We start from the raw sequence: 18,443 nt of genomic DNA, 5'->3' as shown, positions 1-18,443 counted from the left end.
CGGGAATTGTTCCTGGAAGTGAAACCTTGGGAATTGTTCCTGGAAGTGAAAACTTGGGAATTGTTCCTGGAAGTGGCACCTCGGGAATTGTTCCTGGAAGTGAAACCTCGGGAATTGTTCCTGGAAGTGAAACCTTGGGAATTGTTCCTGGAAGTGAAACCTTGGGAATTGTTCCTGGAAGTGGCACCTCGGGAGGAGGAAGTGCCGGAAGCCGCGGCCGGGGTAAGCCGAGGGAAGCGCCGGCTCAGCCGCGGCACCGCGCCAGGACTGAAGCCGAGTTCCCGCTGGAACTCCCAGAGCTGCTCCAGGGCTTTCCCTCGGCTCTCCCGGCACCCGGCATCACTGCCAGCCGGGGGAGCGGGAAGGAACGCTCCAGGATCGGGAATTATCGATCTGGGATCGGGGAAGAATTGCTCTGGGATTGGGGAAGGATCACTCTGGAATGGGAAAGGATTGCTCCAGGTTGGGGAAGGATCACTCTGGGATGGGAAAGGATCGCTCTGGGATCAGGAAGGATCACTCCAGGATAGGGAATGATCACTCCAGGATCAGGAAGGATCACTCCGGGATGGGGAAGGATCGCTCCGGGTTGGAACACCGCAGCAGGAATCGCTCTGTGCTGCTGCTGCCGATTCCCACTGGGGCCGCAGGAACCGGGATTGTGCCGGAGCACAGCCGGAGCCGCAAGAACCGGGATTGTGCCGGAGCCGCAGGAACCGGGATTGTGCCGGAGCACAGCCGGAGCTGCTGGGCCTGGAAACCATTTCCAGCCCCAGGAAACGCTCCTGTGATCCCGCGGGATCCGAGCCCGGAGCCGCTGCTCCGGCAGTGCAGTGAATCAGACCGAGGCCAGGACTGGTTTCCAGAATTTGGCTTTACTTGGCAGTACAGAAATCATTTGGAGCCTCCGGGAGAAGCACGGGCTCCGTCATGCCGATACCGCAGCGCCGTTTGGTCCATCCCAGAAGCCACCAGGGGACACAAAATACTTCCACATCTTGCCTGCTCTGTAATTTGTTCTCTCAATTTTATTAAGATTAAAACACAAAGGAGCCTCAGGCACAGCTGTGTCCCAACCGATGGAAACGGGTTTAGAAGCTTAAGTGGAGGTTAAGTTCTGTGCCCAGAACGAAGCCAACATTTGCTGCTACAATAGGTGTGGGCTTTGTCCATGATACAACTTTGCCACAGAGTTAAAGATTGATGGGAGAGACTTTTTAGGGATGCTGTCCACAATAATGGAGTGCTCAGTTTCTATTTTCCTTGATATCAGGTTTGAGTGACATCAGCGTCACATCTACGAGCTCACCAGAAGCACAGGATCGTGAAGGATGTTTTACAAATGATTAAAAAGACAAGGGAAGACACAGCTGTCAATGAGTTATTTCAAACCTGCACCCACGTCTACGTCTGCAAAAATAACCAGGATAATAATAATAATAATAAATTCATTTCTGCCTTTCGCTTAACGAGGTTAGTCAGGGAATCAGTCAGGAATTTGCCAGATTCTGGACAGCAGCCCTACTAGAATGAAATAATTAACACATGATATCCAAAAAGGGAACATTACCAGTGCAGTACTCTTCAATCTCTCAGAGATGGGATTACAAAAGCAGGCCTTACAATATTGAATTTCGTACAGTGTTCATTAAGTTCCTTATATATTCATATTAGCCGATTTAAACTTCTCCTAATTAGAGCCTCTCATTACTGCTGCTCCTCCTCCCCGTAGATGTCGTTTTTCTTGCGTTTCATCTCCTCGAAGTCGAACTCTGATCCCATCATCCTCTTATAAATATCTTTGATGTCGTCGCACGTCGTCTCGAAGTGGGTGGTGGCGTCGTAGGTGCGCGAGATGAAGATCTGCAAGGGGAAGGGGAGGTTGGAGCGGCGCGGGCAGCGCGGCGGCTCCCGGCTCCGGCAGCTCCGGCGGCGCCGGCGCTCACTCACCTGGCTCTCGGTGCCCAGGTCGGTGGGGGCGAAGAGGTCGCTGATGCTCACGAACCTGCGGGAGGGACACAAAGCTCTGAGAGCGGCCGAGGGCGGCGCTCGGGGCGCGGGGATGGAGCGGCTCCGGGCGGCCCCAGGAGGGACACGGGGCTGGCTGGGGACTCACTTCTGCTCGATGGGCTCCAGGAGGTCCAGGGCTGGCTTGATCTCCTTCTCGGGCTCGGCGGTCTCCACGGTGGTGCTGGCGATGGCGATGTACTTGCCCTGCGCCGCCACGTTGTGCGCCGAGGAGATCATGCACACGTAGATGTCTGCAGGGACGGGGCACAGCTGCAGCCACCGACCGCCCAAAACCTTCTCCAGCCTCATCCCAGAACCTTCACCAGCCTCATCCCAAAACCTTCTCCAGCCTCATCCCAAAACTGCCTCAGACCTGTCCCAAAACCTTCTCCCGCCTCATCCCAAAACCTTCTCCCGCCTCATCCCAAAACCTTCTCCAGCCTCATCCCAAAACCTTCTCCAGCCTCATCCCAGAACCTTCTCCAGCCTCATCCCAAAACATCCTCAGCCCTATCCCAAAACCTTCTCCAACCTCATCCCAAAACCTTCTCCAGCCCCATCACTAAACCTTCTCCAACCTCATCCCAAAACCTCATCTTCATCCCAAAACCTCCTCAGTCTCATCCCAAAACATCCTCAGCTGTCCCAAAACCTTCTCCAACCTCATCCCAAAACATCCTCAGCTCCATCCCAGAACATCCTCAGCCCCATCCCAAAACCTCCTCAGCCACATCCCACAATCTCCTCCAGCCTCATCCCAAAATCTCCTCCAGCCCCATCCCAAAACCTCCTCAGCCCCGTCCCAAAACCTTCTCCAACCTCATCCCAAAACCTTCTCCAACCTCATCCCAAAACTGCCTCAGACCTGTCCCAAAACCTTCTCCAACCTCATCCCAAAATCTCTTCCTCAGCCTCATCCCAAAACATCCTCAGCTGTCCCAAAACCTTCTTCAACCTCATCCCAAAATATCCTCAGCCCCATCACTAAACCTTCTCCAACCTCATCCCAAAACCTCATCTTCATCCCAAAACCTCCTCAGCGCCATCCTACATCCTCAGCCCCATCCCAAAACCTCCTCAGCCGCATCCCAAAACCTTCTCCAACCTCATCCCAAAATCTCCTCCTCAGCCTCATCCCAAAACATCCTCAGCTGTCCCAAAACCTTCTCCAACCTCATCCCAAAACCTTCTCCAGCCCCATCCCAGAACTGCCTCAGCTGTGTCCCAGAACCTTCTCCAGCCCCATCCCAAAATCTCCTCCTCAGCCTCATCCCAAAACATCCTCAGCTCCATCCCAGAACATCCTCAGCCCCATCCTAAAACCTCCTCAGCTTCATCCCAAAACCTTCACCAGCCCCATCCCAAAACCTCCTCAGCCACATCCCACAATCTCCTCAGCCTCATCCCAAAACCTTCACCAGCCCCATCCCAAAACCTCCTCAGCCACATCCCACAATCTCCTCCAGCCTCATCCCAAAATCTCCTCCAGCTTCATCCCAAAACCTTCTCCAGCCTCATCCCACAATCTCCTCAGCCTCATTCCAAAACCTTCACCAGCCCCATCCCAAAACCTTAACCAGCCCCATCCCAGAACTCCGCCTGTGCCTCTTCCCACTTCCCTGACACTTGGCAGCCCTGGATTGTCCCAAGAACCTGGAATGAGTCCTTGCCCTGCGTGCTCCCATCTCCTGCCCCAGCAGGGGCTGGATTTTGGGACAGCTCCAAAATTCCGTTTCCCCGATGGCTCCTGAAATCCCGGGGGATTCCCAGGGCTGTCCCAGGCTCAGGCAGCCCCTCCCCCACCTCTCCCAGTCTGGGGCACTTCCTGCCCAGGTTCCTCAGGAGCTTCTCCGAGCACAGCTCCTCCCACCTGCCCTGACTGCTCTGACCCGAAACTCAGCCTGGCTGGGGCTGAAATCTCCTGGAGGAGACCAGGGGGTGTCCATTTCCCTGTCTGGAGCCCCAGATCTCCTGGAAGAGGCCAGGACATGTCCACTTCTATGTCTGGAGCCTAAAAATTTATGGACAAGGCCATGAAGTGTCCATTTCCATGTCTGGGCCCTAAAAGTTTCTGGACAAGGTCATGAGGTGATGATTTCTCTGGCTGGGACCTCAAATCTCCTGGAGCAGACCAGGAGGTGCCCATTTCCCTCTCTGGAGCCCCAGATCTCCTGGAGCAGACCAGGAGGTGCCCATTTCCCTCTCTGGAGCCCCAGATCTCCTGGAGCAGACCATGAAATGTTCATTTCCCTCTCTAGAGCCCCAGATCTCCTGGAGCAGACCATGAAATGTTCATTTCCCTCTCTAGAGCCCCAGATCTCCTGGAGCAGACCATGGGTTGCCCATTTCCCTCTCTGGAGCCTCAGATCTCCTGGAGCAGACCATGGGTTGCCCATTTCCCTCTCTGGAGCCTCAGATCTCCTGGAGGTTCCCGTTTCCCTCTCTGGAGCCCCAGATCTCCAGGAGGTTCCCGTTTCCCTCTCTGATCCCCTCCTCACCCGGAGAGAGGCCGGGATCGGGGCCGTGGCCAGCCCCGGTGGCGAGAGCCACTGCGCACACACCTGATTTCCGGTTGACCTGGTTCTGTGGAATGATGATCTGGCACGAGTTGGCGTCGTTTGTGTTCTTGATGGGGTGGCTCAGGATGCAGATGACCCGGATCACCTGGCCCACCTTGGTCACGCGGTCCGACACGTAGCTGGGGTCGCAGATGAGCTGTTTGCAGCGAGCCACCTGAGAGGGAAGGTGGAAAAATCCCAATTTTTTTCCTGGAAGAATTTCGTATTTGATTTCATCTGCAGGTTGAACAATTTGGTTTCTAGCGTGGATTGTCACTCTGCTCCTGGTCAGGAGATGTTATCCCACCAGCAAGTCCCGAGTTCCCGCTCCGAGCTCCCGAGCTGCCGGCAGCGTTCCTGGTTTATCCGCTGCAGGAGGAGCTGCAGGAAGGCCACGGGACAGCAGAGCAGCTAAAAGTGCTAAAATCTGCAGGCTGGACACAAGGAATTATCCCTTCCTGAATTATCACTGCCAGCCCATGGAGACCTCATCCCAACCCCTGGAGCAGGGGTGACATCATGACACGGTGTCCTCAGGGAGCTACTACAGGGGACAGCAGCCCCAGCAAATCAAAATTTTGGCTTCAAAAATGGGGTTTTTTGGTGAATTTCTGGTGATCAAAGCCAAGAGATTTGACGTGTGAGGGGCAGATGTGGGGTGGGAAGCAGGGAAGGGTCCGTACCTCCCCCTCGGATTTGACGCCGACCACTTTGCCATTCTCGATGACGATCTCCTCGATGGGTTTGTTGAGCATGTAGGTGCCTCCATAGATTGCACTGAGCCTGGAACAGGAGAATCCTCTTCAGCATTTCAGGAGAATCCCTTCAGCTCCTCCAGGGCTGGATTTTACCAGCCCTTCCAACCCCCAGGCTCTGCTCCACTCGGGTAAATCCCACCTCAGACTGAAACCTCCTCAAAAGGGAAATGCTGGCTGGGTTTAGGAAATCAGGAAGAAGATTTTTACAGGAAGGGTGATAAAAGAGTGGAATTTTCTGTCTGGGGAGGTGGTGGAGTCACCACCCCTGGATGTGTTTAAAAAAGCCTGGATGTGGCACTGGGTGCCATGGTTTGGTTGAGGGGTTGGGGCTGGGTTGGACTCAATGATCTTGGGATTCTGAAAATCCTCTGCTTAAACACGAGGGATCAATCAATCAATCAATCAATCAATCAATCAATCAGTCAATCCTCTGTCAACAGCAGCTCGGAGCAAACCCAAAGGTGGAGGAGCCCATGGAGAAAGGATCTCAGGTGGAGGAGCCACCTCTTCATGGAGTGAAAGAACCATGAAGGAGCAGAGCACTGTGTGCAGCATCGCTCTGGGAGCTCGGGGACATCCCACACCCGCCCAACTACACCCAGCTAATTACACCCAGTCAATTCCACCCATCCAACTACACCTGCCCAACTACACCCAGTCAATTCCACCCATCCAACTACACCTGCCCAACTACACCCAGCCAATTATACCCAGTCAACTACACCCAGCCAACTACACCCAGCTAACTACACCCAGCCAACTACACCCAGCTAATTACACCCACCCAACTACACCCAGCCAATTATACCCAGTCAACTACACCCATTCAACTCCACCCAGTCAACTACACCTGCCCAACTCCACCCAGCTAACTACACCCAGCCAACTCACACCCAACTCCATCCACCCAACTCCACCCACCCAACTCACACCCAACTCCATCCACCCAACACTCACCCATCTCCACCCACCCAACTCCACCCATCCATCTCCATCCATCTGATTCCACCCACCCAACACTCATCCACCCGCCCAGCTCCACACCCCACTGGAGGAAACCCGGAGCCAAAGCCAAGCGCTCACCTCGCAAATCCCTGGGGCAGCTCTCCAAGGCCATAGAGGGGGTACAGGTAGGGGCTTTTCCCGTACCGAGCCAGGGACTCGCTGTACAGCTTGATCCTGTTGATTGTTTCTTGGCAGGGTTGGTCTAGATAGCTGGGAAGGACAGGGGCACCATTTGGGATGTTTCCCAAACCGGCGCTTCCAGCAGAACATTCTGGAAAGCAAAGCCCTGACTTCCCATGATGTTTCCTTCCCCACCCTCCTGCTGCTCCTGGCGGTGCTTCCCTGGAAGTTCCCTTTTTAGGAGCATTCCGTGGTACATTTTTTACCCAGGAACCCTCGAAGTTTAAAACAACCAATCCATCCCATAATAATCCCCAAATCCTGGGATTTGGGGGAGAGACTGACCCCCCACTTACTCATCAGTCCTGTAGAGAGCGAGGGCGTGGCCTGTGAAGTCAATGACATCTTGGCCCAGGTCAAACTTCTTGTACACGTCCCTCATGGTGGTTTTCTTGGGATCCACGCCCTCGAAGGTCCGCGGGTCGTTCTCATCAAAGTTGGCCACGTACACCAGGAACTTCCTGAACCGGCGCTTCTCGAACAAACCCATTAAACCTAAAAGCGAGGTTTGGTGAGAACTCAGCAGAACCAGGGTTTGGTGAGAATCCAACAGAACCAGGGTTTGGTGAGAATCAAACAGAACCAGGGTTTGGTGAGAACTCAGCAGAAGCAGGGTTTGGTGAGAACTCAGCAGAACCAGGGTTTGGTGAGAATTAAACAGAACCAGGGTTTGGTGAGAACTCAGCAGAACCAGGGTTTGGTGAGAATCCAGAACCAGGGTTTGGTGAGAATGAAACAGAACCAGGGTTTGGTGAGAACTCAGCAGAACCAGGGTTTGGTGAGAATCAAACAGAACCAGGGTTTGGTGAGAATTAAACAGAACCAGGGTTTGGTGAGAATCCAGAACCAGGGTTTGGTGAGAATCCAACAGAACCAGGGTTTGGTGAGAATCAAACAGAACCAGGGTTTGGTGAGAATCAAACAGAACCAGGGTTTGGTGAGAACCCAGCAGACCCTCAGTGACTTTGGTGGCTTTACCATGATCAGCAGTGAGTAAGAACCACCCAGTGTTCAAACAAGGAATGATTTAGGTTGGAAAGGACCCTAAAGGTCCTTAGTTCCACCCCTGCCATGGCAGGGACACCTCCCACTGTCCCAGGCTGCTCCAAGCCCTGTCCAGCCTGGCCTTGGACACTTCCAGGGATCCAGGGGCAGCCACAGCTTCTCTGGGAATTCCATTCCAACTCCTCCCCACCTTCCCAGCCAGGAATTCCTTCCCAAGGTCCCATCTAACCCTGTCCTCCCTCAGCCTAAGGCCATTCCCTGTGTCCTGTCCCTCAAACCCCAAGCACGAGGCTGAACAAGGCACCATTTGTGCACTTGAGCTCTCCACAAATTGCAGAAGCAAGGCTGGAGCTGCTGAAACGTGAGGGCAGAGGCAGCACCTCCACTCCTGCCAGGATGGGTGTCCACACAGCAGACGTGGCCAAACCGAAGGAATTTTCAGGAATATTCCTGATTCCATCAGGAATGGAGGAAAAGCTTTTTCCATGAGGAAAGCTCAGACCTACAGATCTGAGGCTTTCACTGCAAGGAGCCGCTTCATCCGATTTTTCAGAGCCGCTGCTGAACGCATCCCACGTCTGGAGGTCATGGAATGCCCTCTGGACCCTAATGGATTTCACCACGCTGTTATTAGTTTTATTTGAGGAGTGAAATTTAAATAGGCAATAATTAAGGTTTGAGGTTCCACACGTCGGGATTAGTCATTGCAATTTGCCTGCAATGTTTTTCACACGGACAATTCCGATGAGGACGCCACATCAAATATTTATGGCAGAGCTGGGAGCACGAGCCCCAGATGGAACCTCTCGAGGAAGGAAAACACTGCCAGGATCTCACCAGAATCTCTCTGAACAGGCAGCCTGGAAGCTCCAAGAGCTCAGCAAACCCAAGGCTCACGCTGCAAGGGGTGTGTGAAGTCAAAGAGGCGCAGGAGAACCCTGAAGATGCTCTTTAACACACGAGGAGCATCAAGAATATCCCAAGGGACGGGTTTGCCTCTGTTTAGGGGATTCAGAGGGGACAGATGAGGTGCAGCTACTCACTGGAGGCCAAAGCTTCTGCCTCAGTGGAAGGAACTTTGTAGATCTTTCCTCCCTTGTAGACGAAGCTGCCCTCAATCACCTTGAAGTCCAAGTAACGAGTAACTTCTGTGTAAAGCAGCATCTTCACCAACTGACCTGCAAGGGCGTTTGGCACGGTCAAACACGGACACAGCAGCTCCTCCACCACAACAAACCCTTCCCCAAGCTCCATTCCCACAGCAGGCTGGAGATAAGCTGGGACTAAAGCACCCAAGCCTCGCCTGGGATCTCTCCGTTCTTCCACTGCAGCAGCCCTGAGGCAGACACTGCACAATCCACCCATCCCCTGGTGCTCCAGGATGAAATTCCAGCAGCCTGGGGTTGGTTTTAGGGAGCTGGCCCTGCACTGGAAACCCCTTCAAGGATTTCCTTTAGACCAGGAGCACACGGATTCAAGGATGAGGATTCTAAGGAATGACAGTTCCATCCCAGCAGCAGCCCAAGGAATATCTGGGAGCTGAGGATCACTCACCATTAGCCATAAGGAATTTTGGAATGAGGTCCACGTTCCAGTCTCTTCCCCGCCCCATAGATTCTGGTGGAGTTCCCGGGAGATTAAACCTTTTGTAGAGCTTTGGAGAGAGAATACAGAACTTATTATAGCCCAGGAAATGTGTCTGGGTGTCATTTCTCCCACACATGGACACACTTTCCGCCCCCACAGCTCCAGGCTGAACACAAGCTCTTCAGAGCCAGCTGCTGGCTGCAGTTTCAGCTCCAATTTGAGTTTGGAACACACAAACACATCCAGTGAATTGTTACAGGAAGAACCAGGCTGTGTAATTCTGTTCTTCCAGGCTTTCTCCATCAAAGGATTTGTGAATTTATGAACCTAATGAACTGTAGAACATGACATTTCTTAGTCCAATTTACAATTTAGCTGAAGAGTTTTAACATCCAGCTGTAACAGCTCTGGAATGCTCCAGAATTTGCTCAGATTCCAGCTGGGAATTCCAGGAAACAAGCACAACCCACCAACTCCAAACACCCCACACTGGTGTTTTCCAGTGAGGAAGTGCTATAAAACTTCCTTACTCAAACGAAACCCTTGGAGTCATTAATTTGAATTAATTCCCAAGGCTGAGTGGGAATAAATCCCGGGAAGGACACGAGGATGGGTCTCTCTCCACACTTACATCTTCCAGGGGTGTAATGGATGCGCTTTCCCCTCCGTAGTAAGAGTTCCGATCCATGTGAAGGACTTTCTTGCCGTTCACTGACATAATCCCGGAGAGGATGCATTCCTGCAGGAAGGAAAGGATGCAAGGGACAGGTCAGCTGCACTGGAGCCTCCTGCTTCCCGTTTTTCCCTATGGAAAAACATGTTCAGACAGCTCCACTGCAGGTACCTGCAGACAAGCACAGCTGTTGCCTCATTCCAGAACTCAGGCACCTCTTGGAGGTAAATTAATCTTTTAATAAATTTATTGTTTGCTCTGGGCAAGCTGGAAAAGGGGTTAGAGCTACACAGCCATCACCTAGCAGAGCTTCCCAGAGGAATTTTTTGGGAATTCCATACATTTGAGCCAAAGGAAAAGCTGTCTTCTAAGGCAGCAGCTCTCAGTTTTAAGGATGTCCACAGAGAGGCAGCAGGAGCGTGAAATCTTACCTGGATTTCAGTCTCCTCAGAACCTCAATTATTAATATTTACCACACTGGGACACTCAGGATAATCAACAGCTTCTCTCAGAGAGCAGCACAAAGAATAAACGAAGGCACTTGGGCTGAGCCTCACCACGGAGCACACGGAGGCTGCAGAACCAGCTCAGGCCTTGCACAACAAAATCCCCATTAAAACATGACTTTGCACCATTCCCCAGCCAAAGAGCCCAACAAAAACTCTGTCTGTGTGCTTAGGACAGCTTATCTTGGAGGTTTTACTGATCCTGCTCTGCCTCAGCTCTCTCCAGCAGCAGAATTTGGCTGCAGCTGAGCTCTTTTTGCTGTCTCCCATCTCACTGCTAGGTCCTGGCCACATCTCACGTGTTGGAGGGGGCTTGGAGCAGCCTGGTGCAGAGGAAGGTGTCCCAAGGGTTGCAGGATGGTTTGTAAGGTCCTTTCCACCCAAATCATTTTGTTCAGTTTGTAAATCCCCATCCAGCTCCAGGAGATCCTTCCTGTTTATTCCGCAAGCACCTCAGTCAGGATCCTCCTCCTGTGCCGCTTCCCCCTCCCGTGGAGCGCAGGAGGTTCATTTCCAACTCCAGACTGACCAGTGCAGGAAAACCAGCAACACCAGGAGGTTCCCTCTGTGGATTGTTTGTGTAAATCCTGACTCCAGTCAATCCTCGGTGTAAAGGAAGCTGTAAAATCATCTTCCCCAGCAGCTCTCAGGGGTTGTTTTGTTCCGAAGGTCAGACATCTGGAGGAATCGCTGGCTGAGGATTTGCTGTGCTGCTGCTTCCAGGTGGGAATGGGAAAACCTTCTCTGGTCTGTCACCAAAATCCAGCCAAGGACCTGAGGAGCAAAGCTGGAGCTGCCTCACGCACAGCAAAGCTCTGAATCCAATCCCTGAAGTCATGGAAGATTTCCAGCACGGTGCCCACAAGGCTTCTTGATCACCACGTGGACTGGGAGTAGTGAGCCACAGTGCTTCCCACAAAAGCTCTCCATGATCCATCAGCTGCTCCTTCCAAGGATCCTACAAGGTCCCTCTGTTTTTCCCACAGGCTGGAGCAAGCAGAGACCCCGTGTGAAGTCACTACTCAAGGCCTACAACGCTGAGTAACCGCAGGAGTAAAAGTGGTGGAGCGTTAATGATTAACCCCAGCCGAGGCACACCAAGGGCATCATCACCAAGCAGTTCAATTCACCGAGCTCTGTGCTTGGACTCCCTGTGATTTATCCCCCCTGGAACATCTCCCAAAAGCCTGGCTCACCAGCTCTGCCAGATGGTGGCACAGGACTGCGAGTGTCCCTGCTGGAGCTGAGCCACAAGGAAGCCAAGCAGGATCAAAAGGAAGGATGGAGCTCCAAAGCTGCATCCACTGGTCAGGATGTCAGCTGATTTCAGCTTCAAAGCATTCCTTGCTCTGTCTTCCCAAAAAAAAAGAGACTGTGCATCCCTTCTTCAGGTCACCTGTCCAAATTCCAAGCATCCCTCGGAGCCAATCTGGGCACCAGCGGATCCAAGAGGCCTCGAGTTCCTCTTCACTCTTCTTTCACACCGTGGGGACTGAGAAGGAGCCACCACACTGCTGTTCAACCCCAGAGCTCACTGAACACGAAATCCTGCACAGCCCTTTCAGGCCACTTCCCTCTGCAGCCACAAAAAGCACAAGAGCTGCACAATGGATTTATCCTCCCAGCTCAGCAATTCCTTTGGATGCTGTGCTGGCTGCAGGACCAGACCCAGCTTGATGCGTGACGCTGTCATTGGGGTCAGGGAGCGAGAAAAACAAACGGCCTGTGCTGATAAGGGGAGGGCTGGGAAGAGTTTAGAGCACAAATCAAAAAGGGGAAGCGTCAAGAGTTCAAATCTGAGCATTTTTTGCTGCTTTTTAAACGTCGTCAGCACCAAACAGGAACAGGGAGGAGGCAGCAGGGAGAGCTCTGGGTATCCAGATCCAGCAGAATCCTCATGGAAATTGTGCCTGAGCCAGGTCAGGTTACGAGGAGCTCCCAGGAGCTCTTTGTGCTGCTGAAGGAAGGACGGAGCGAGCCTGAGCGCCGGCGATGTCGTCCGCAGCAAATGGAACCAGGGAGAAACCTGCACTGCCAATGTGGAGACAGCACAGTGTGAATCCATGGAGACAAAAATAAGGAGGAACTTGGAGGTGTTGGTGTTTCAGTGCTTGTTTAAGACCATCAGCTCTTCCCTGGAGCGCAGGAGCTGGTGGTGAGCAGCCCTTGTGCACGCAGAGGCCTTGGGGAATGGATGGAAACAAGGAGCTTTCCGTGGACTTTCTCCAAGTAGGGCGGCAGTTCAGGAAGGCTCAGACAGCCCGATGGAAACTCAGCCAGCGGAGGGAGGATTGGACACCGAGCATTGAGCAAAATCCCTTCGGCTTCGGGAGCGGGCTCTGGCATCACCCGGCTCTTTCTTGGAAAGGCAGGGCCAGAGAGTCACACCAGGGCTGGGTCTCCAGGCTGGACCTCTGGAGATCCTTGGTGTCACCTGGAGCAGGTGACACAGGAAATTCTGCCCAATCCAAAGCTCTGCTCACCCTAAAGACTGCACTGAACAATCTCCTCTGCTGGCAGGGTGTGATGCAGTGACAGTGACGCCCCTCATGCTCCTCACAGCCACTCTGAGAGAAGCTCTGTGAATGAACACATCCCAAAGCAGAGTTTGGCTCCTGCGCTCCGACTGAAAGTGAATCCGGATCTTTGGGATGGATCTGAGCAGCTTTAACTGAGTGGGGAGGCAGCTGGCAGGTAAGGAGCTTAGCTGAGCCTGCAAAGAGTGAAACCTCAGCAGGAACAGAGAATTCACCTACTGGGGCAGGACTGGAGAGTTTCATTCTCCTCAAAATTCATGGAAATATCTTGGTAGAAGCACAGAGGGCACAACATCCCGCTCGGAGATAACCCAGTGAGGAAGCACCGAGCCACTCCCACACCACAGAGGTGGAAATTACAATGACCTGGGAAATCACAGTGACCTGAAAAGAGAGGTGTGAAAGTACAGCCACGAGGAGCTCTCCAGTCTGTGACCACTGCAGCAGATTAAAAACCAGTTTGTGCAGTAGGTCTGCAGGAAGATGATCCCTAATCTGCCACACACAGAAAGCCTAAGACAAGGACCTTAAAGCTATTAAAGCTCCAGCAACCTGGAGAAGCCATTCCCACCAGGAATGAGGCAGCTGGAAGATCCAGCAGGGCCTGGCACTTCACTCTGATCCATGCAGGAGGAGCCATGGAGTTCATTGCAGCTGCTGGAAGTCTGAGGGGTTGTATCAGCAGTAATTCAGGATTATTTTTCCCTGCAGGGCTAACACATCTCTACGAGCTGGCACTGACACGGGGTCTCTGATTAGTGCACAAAAGGGAAAAGCTGAAATAGTCTGAGTGCCAGTAATCCCAGTCCTAAAGCTGCCTTTAGTCCTTCATTACTGCTTGAGGAAGAGATTAACACCTGAAATATTCATGTTGCACTTCCAGATCCATCCCAGTGGAATTTCCACGTGCACTCGCTGGCCCCACGGACCCAACCAGAGTGGCCGCTACAATGGATGGATTTGTGCTGTTCTACAAAGCCTCCAACAACTCATTCTTCCTCTTTAAACCAACAACTCCCTTGGAAAGGAGTTCCAAGTTGTTTCAACAACTCTCCATTTGGAAAAAAGAAAATAAACCTCCAGATCAGCAGCAGAGACACAACCTCAGAGCTGCAACGGGCTCCAGCAGCAGAATCCAGGAGCAGCTTGAAGGAAAGGGGTGCAAACATCACCAGAACTCCCAGGACAGCTCCTTTGGAAAAGGAAAGAACAACTGGATGTGTTTCCAGTTCCTTTTCCTCAGGAAGCCTGTGCCTGGTATCAAAGCTGGAGGAGCAACCTTCAAGCTTCATTCCTTCAGCCCAGCCTGATCCAGCTCTGCTCCAACACCATTCACCAGCCAACACCAGGAATTCTGGCTGCACCAGGACCTCTGGGTTCTGTTCTTTTCCACATGAGCTGCTCAAGATGAGGTTCACCCTAATTGGTATTTCAGAGGGAAAGCCAGCACACCAAAAGCAAAATACGAGCTCCTGGATATTCCCAGGCTCTGGAGTTTGGTCAGCACACCTTAAAGTGCAGCCCTAATTTATTCCTTTTAACTCAACTGCTGCTCATTAGCAGGAGCTTGTCTTAAAAGTGATTTCACAAGAGGCCTTTTGTCAAATTTACACTGGCATTTGTCAGTTTGAGATTAAGCCCTGCCGTTCACCAACTTGATACCCCGCTCACACTAAAGCATAAATTAACATTTTAATGGAGTTCGGATCTATTGGAGGCCCCTTCACTACAAGCTCATTATATTTCATCTCCCCAAAAGTCCCTTTCCCTGCTTTGCTGAGCCACGGCCAGGCTTTAGGAGAGACTCCAGCTTTCCCTATCAAAGGGAAGAAGCTTTTTCCTCCTCAGCCATTCCTCCACCTCAAAGGAAGAACCTTGAAAGGAATGAAAGCAACTGGAAAAGTTGGGTGTCCCCTACATCAGACGCTCCCACACTTTGCACATTTCCTTTGTGTCACATTCCAGGTTTGTTCCCAAACCCAAAGGATGATAATCCAGCTCTGCCTTCGGTGGGGTCCTGTGTCAGCAGCCACCATGCCTCTGGTCAATCACAGCGCCCAAACCACAGGAGGAAACGTGTGGATTTCAATTTAATCACCATCCCCAGTGGGGGAAATCTCTCCCGGGCCAACCCCAAAGAGATTCCTTTGTCCAGCCACCTTTCCCCACTAACAGGAGGGAACAAAAGCAGGAAAGGCCGTTGCACAAGGAGGAAAACCTCTCCACCATATTGGATTTTCTTCCCCCCTTCTCCAAACAATGCCTCGCATTGATAACCTGCAATCTGCCCTCCCGTGGCATCTCCCGGCCTCCAGGGATGCAGGAACCGGGAGAAATCCTCCTGCAAACCTCCGGGGCAGCGGCACTGCCGTGTTTTTTTTCCCCCCAGGGCTGCCTCAGGCGAGGGCTGCATCCTCCACAATAGGACAAAGCCCCAGCACGGCTCATCCCCTCCCTCCGCCGCACCCCCATCAGCTGTCAGCTTTCCTTAGGGATCACCGGGATGCAGCGACATCGCAGCAAAGGGGTTTTTTTTTTTGGAGGGGGGAATAAGGGGAATTTGACAGGCTCGCCAGCCTCCCATCCCCCTCCTGCTGCAGTCAGGGCTGGATGGAGCCGAAGGCTGCAAAGGCGGAGCGGGAATGGGGATGGAGAGGGGGGGGATAACCAGGGCTGCCTCCACCCTGCACAAACCTGCAGCCACGTTAGGGTTTGTGGTACGGGGTGGGGGAGAGGCGGGGGAAGAGATGTGTGAAGGGAAAAAAAAAAAAAGAAGGTAATGATTTCAAAAATAAATAAAAAGCAAAAAAATGCCCGTCGGCGTTTTATTGTCCGAGTGTCCCCCACGCCCTCCCTCCGCAAAACAACCGCATTTCCTGGGGCCCCCTGGGAACGGCGGGGATCGGGGGTAATATCCAAACACGAGGAGTTGGTGTAAAATATATATAAAAATCATAGAAAAACCCCACCCAGGGGTCCAGTTAGGGACGGGGAGAAAGACCCAGGGTGGGGATGGGATTGGAGCTGGGGGGTGCTGTGAGAATTAATGATGGGGAAATGGCCCCGGGGTCCCTCCGGGGTGGGGGTCACAGCAGACCCCCGGGGTGATGCTGAGGGGCGGAGGATCCCAGGCTGGGTTGGAGATGAATGGGAAAGGATCCAGGGTGGCGGTGGGACTGAAGCAGGGGGGGTGCTGTGAGAATTAATGATGGGGGAAAGCACTCAGGGGTACCCCAAGGGGGTCATATACACCAGACCCCCGGTAATACTGGGGATGAGGATGGGGATGGGGGGAAGCACCCAAACAGAGGCGGGGGGGCTACGAAGGACAGGTGACAGCTGAATAAAACATGAATGGGGCGAGTGGGGTGATAATGAAGTGAGAAACTGGCGAGGGGATAAAGACCCCGGTGCCCGAGGCGGCGGCGGCAGCGGCTGGGGGCAGGGGCGGGGGGGGGCTCAAACCCAGGCTTGGGGGGGAGGATCAGGTGATAGACGGGCAAAAGGACAGCGGCTCCCGGGTGGGTGAGAGATGGGGAAGGGGGTCAGCCGCAGGAGCCGGGGGATGGCGGAGGGGGGGCGGCGGGGCGGGGCAGGGCGGCGGCCGCCCGCAGCAGGCCCGAGGCGCGAGCGGGTGGCGGCTGCTCCTCACCGTGAGGCCGGTGCCCAGCACGATCACGTCGTACTCCTCATTCATGGCGGCGCGCGGTCTCTCGGGGGTCTCTCGGCCGGGTCTGAGGCGAACCGGGCGCTACGCGGGGGCCGCGGGAGCGCGAGAAAATGGAGCCGCCGCCGTGAGGGGACCGCGCCGGGAGGGGCGGGGCCGAGCCACCTGCGCCCCGCCCACGCGCCTGCCAATCAAAGCATTTTACGCCACGCCATTGGCTGGCGGAGCCGTCACTCAAAGGGGCGGGAGCGCTGCGCGCGCGAGCGGCGATGCCACCGTGGTGGGGGCGCGGCGCGCATGCGCAGTTCCATGGCCGCCCCTACGGGCTCGGGCTGCGCATGGGGGACCCTGAATTTGGGGAGGGGTCCTAAATTTGGGGGTGCTCATTAATTTATGGGGTGCTTCTTAATTTGTGGTGTGCTCCTTAATTTGTGGGGTGCTCCTTAATTTGGGGGACTTCCTCAGCTTGGGGGGATTTTCCTCAATTTTGGGGGATTTCCTCAATTTGGGGGGGATTTCCTCAATTTGGGGGGGATTTTCCTCAATTTGGGGGGATTTTCCTCAATTTGGGGGGGATTTTCCTCAATTTTGGGGGGATTTTCCTCAATTTGCGGGGGGATTTCCTCAATTTGGGGGGGATTTTCTTCAATTTGGGGGGGATTTTCTTCAATTGGGGGGGGATTTTCCTCAATTTGGGGGGGATTTTCCTCTATTTTCCTTAATATCAGGGAGCTCCTCGATTTTTGGGGTTCTCTGGGGAGCATCCTTAATTTAGGGAGATCCTTAAATTAATTAGGGGGGCTTTAATTGGACCCCCCCCCATCCATTTTCCATCCCATCCCATTCCCAAACCACTTTTGATGGGAAGTTCTAACGATCCCAAAATTCGGCTGCATTCCCACTTTTCCTTCTCCCACAATTTCTCCCCTTTCCACACCGAAAAAGGGATTTTTCCTCTCGTCCGCGTATGGAAAATCCCGAGGTTTTCCAGAAGATTTGGGATTTTCCTCGCGTTTCAGGGTGGTTTTTTTTTAAATCCTCACCCTTGTGTCATCTCTGCTTCCTGGTGGGAAGTGGGAATTTCCCGGCTGAGGGATGGGATAACACCCCACGGATCAGAATCCTCGGGAATGATGGAGAAGCTCCCAAAAATTCCACCCGGGGACGGGAGCAAAGCCCTGCTGTGGGAATGGTTTGGAGAAGCTGGAGGGGGGGACGGGGATCCGCAGGGATTTGGGGTGGCCAAGTAGCAGGTACGGGATTCCAGGAGGGAAAGATTCCAGGAAGGATCCCAGGAATGATGGAAGGATTCTGGGAAGGAAGGGAAGACTCCAGGAAGGATTCCGGGAAGGAAGGAAGGAAGGATTGATTCCAGAAAGGAAGGATTCTGGGAAGGAAAGATTCCAGGGAGGAAGGAAGAATTCCAGGAAGGAAGGAAGAATTCCAGAAAGGAAGGATTTGGGAAGGAAAGATTCCAGGAAGGAAGGATTCAGAGAAAGAAGGAAGGAAGGATTCTGGGAAGGAAAGATTCCAGGAAGGAAGAAAGGATTGATTCCAGGAAGGAAAGAAGAATTCCAGGAAGGAAGAAAAGATTGATTCCAGAAAAAATTCCAGGAAGGAAGGAAGGATTCCAGGAAGGAAGAATTCCAGGAAGAAAGGAGTGAAGAAATCCAGAAAGGATTGCAGGAAGGAAGAAAGGATTGGTTCCAGAAAGAATTCCAGGAAGAATTCCAGGAAGGAAGGAAGAAAGAATTCCAGGAAGGAAGGGTTGATTCCAGGAAGGAAGGAATGAAGAAATCCAGAAAGGAAGGATTGATTCCAGGAAGAATTCCAGGAAGAATTCCAGGAAGAATTCCAGGAAGAATTCCAGGAAGGAAGAAAGGGTTGATTCCAGAAAGAATTCCAGGAAAGAAGGAAGGAAGAATTCCAGGGAGGAAGAAAGGATTGATTCCAGAAA

The 18,443-nt window shown here is 53.0% G+C and overlaps 1 protein-coding gene across 1 annotated transcript; it reads right to left on the bottom strand.

The window, feature by feature from the left end:
• Positions 1-856: 856 nt before the first annotated feature.
• Positions 857-16,621, bottom strand: LOC131591422 (rab GDP dissociation inhibitor beta). The gene is made up of 11 exons (XM_058862104.1): positions 16,472-16,621; positions 9,735-9,842; positions 9,071-9,170; positions 8,560-8,694; positions 6,808-7,006; positions 6,410-6,541; positions 5,252-5,351; positions 4,572-4,743; positions 2,117-2,261; positions 1,951-2,005; positions 857-1,863 (listed from the first exon to the last, which is right to left on the bottom strand). The coding sequence occupies exons 1-11, from the start codon at positions 16,514-16,516 to the stop codon at positions 1,708-1,710; spliced, it is 1,347 nt and encodes a 448-aa protein (XP_058718087.1). The 5' UTR covers positions 16,517-16,621; the 3' UTR covers positions 857-1,707.
• Positions 16,622-18,443: the final 1,822 nt, after the last annotated feature.

Source organism: Poecile atricapillus, chromosome W, assembly GCF_030490865.1.
Source record: "Poecile atricapillus isolate bPoeAtr1 chromosome W, bPoeAtr1.hap1, whole genome shotgun sequence".
Lineage (NCBI taxonomy): Eukaryota > Metazoa > Chordata > Aves > Passeriformes > Paridae > Poecile > Poecile atricapillus.
Note: the sequence above shows the minus strand (reverse complement) of the source record. Positions and strands in the feature narration are given on the sequence as shown.

Excerpts from the sequence above, each read along its gene's own strand:
- LOC131591422 (XM_058862104.1), bottom strand. The coding sequence starts at position 16,516 with ATGAATGAGGAGTACGACGTGATCGTGCTGGGCACCGGCCTCACG. Across the intron at positions 5,352-6,409 it reads CTGCCCCAGGGATTTGCGAG|GCTCAGTGCAATCTATGGAG; the intron begins GTGAGCGCTTGG and ends CTCCTGTTCCAG. Across the intron at positions 2,006-2,116 it reads CTGGAGCCCATCGAGCAGAA|GTTCGTGAGCATCAGCGACC; the intron begins GTGAGTCCCCAG and ends TCCCTCCCGCAG.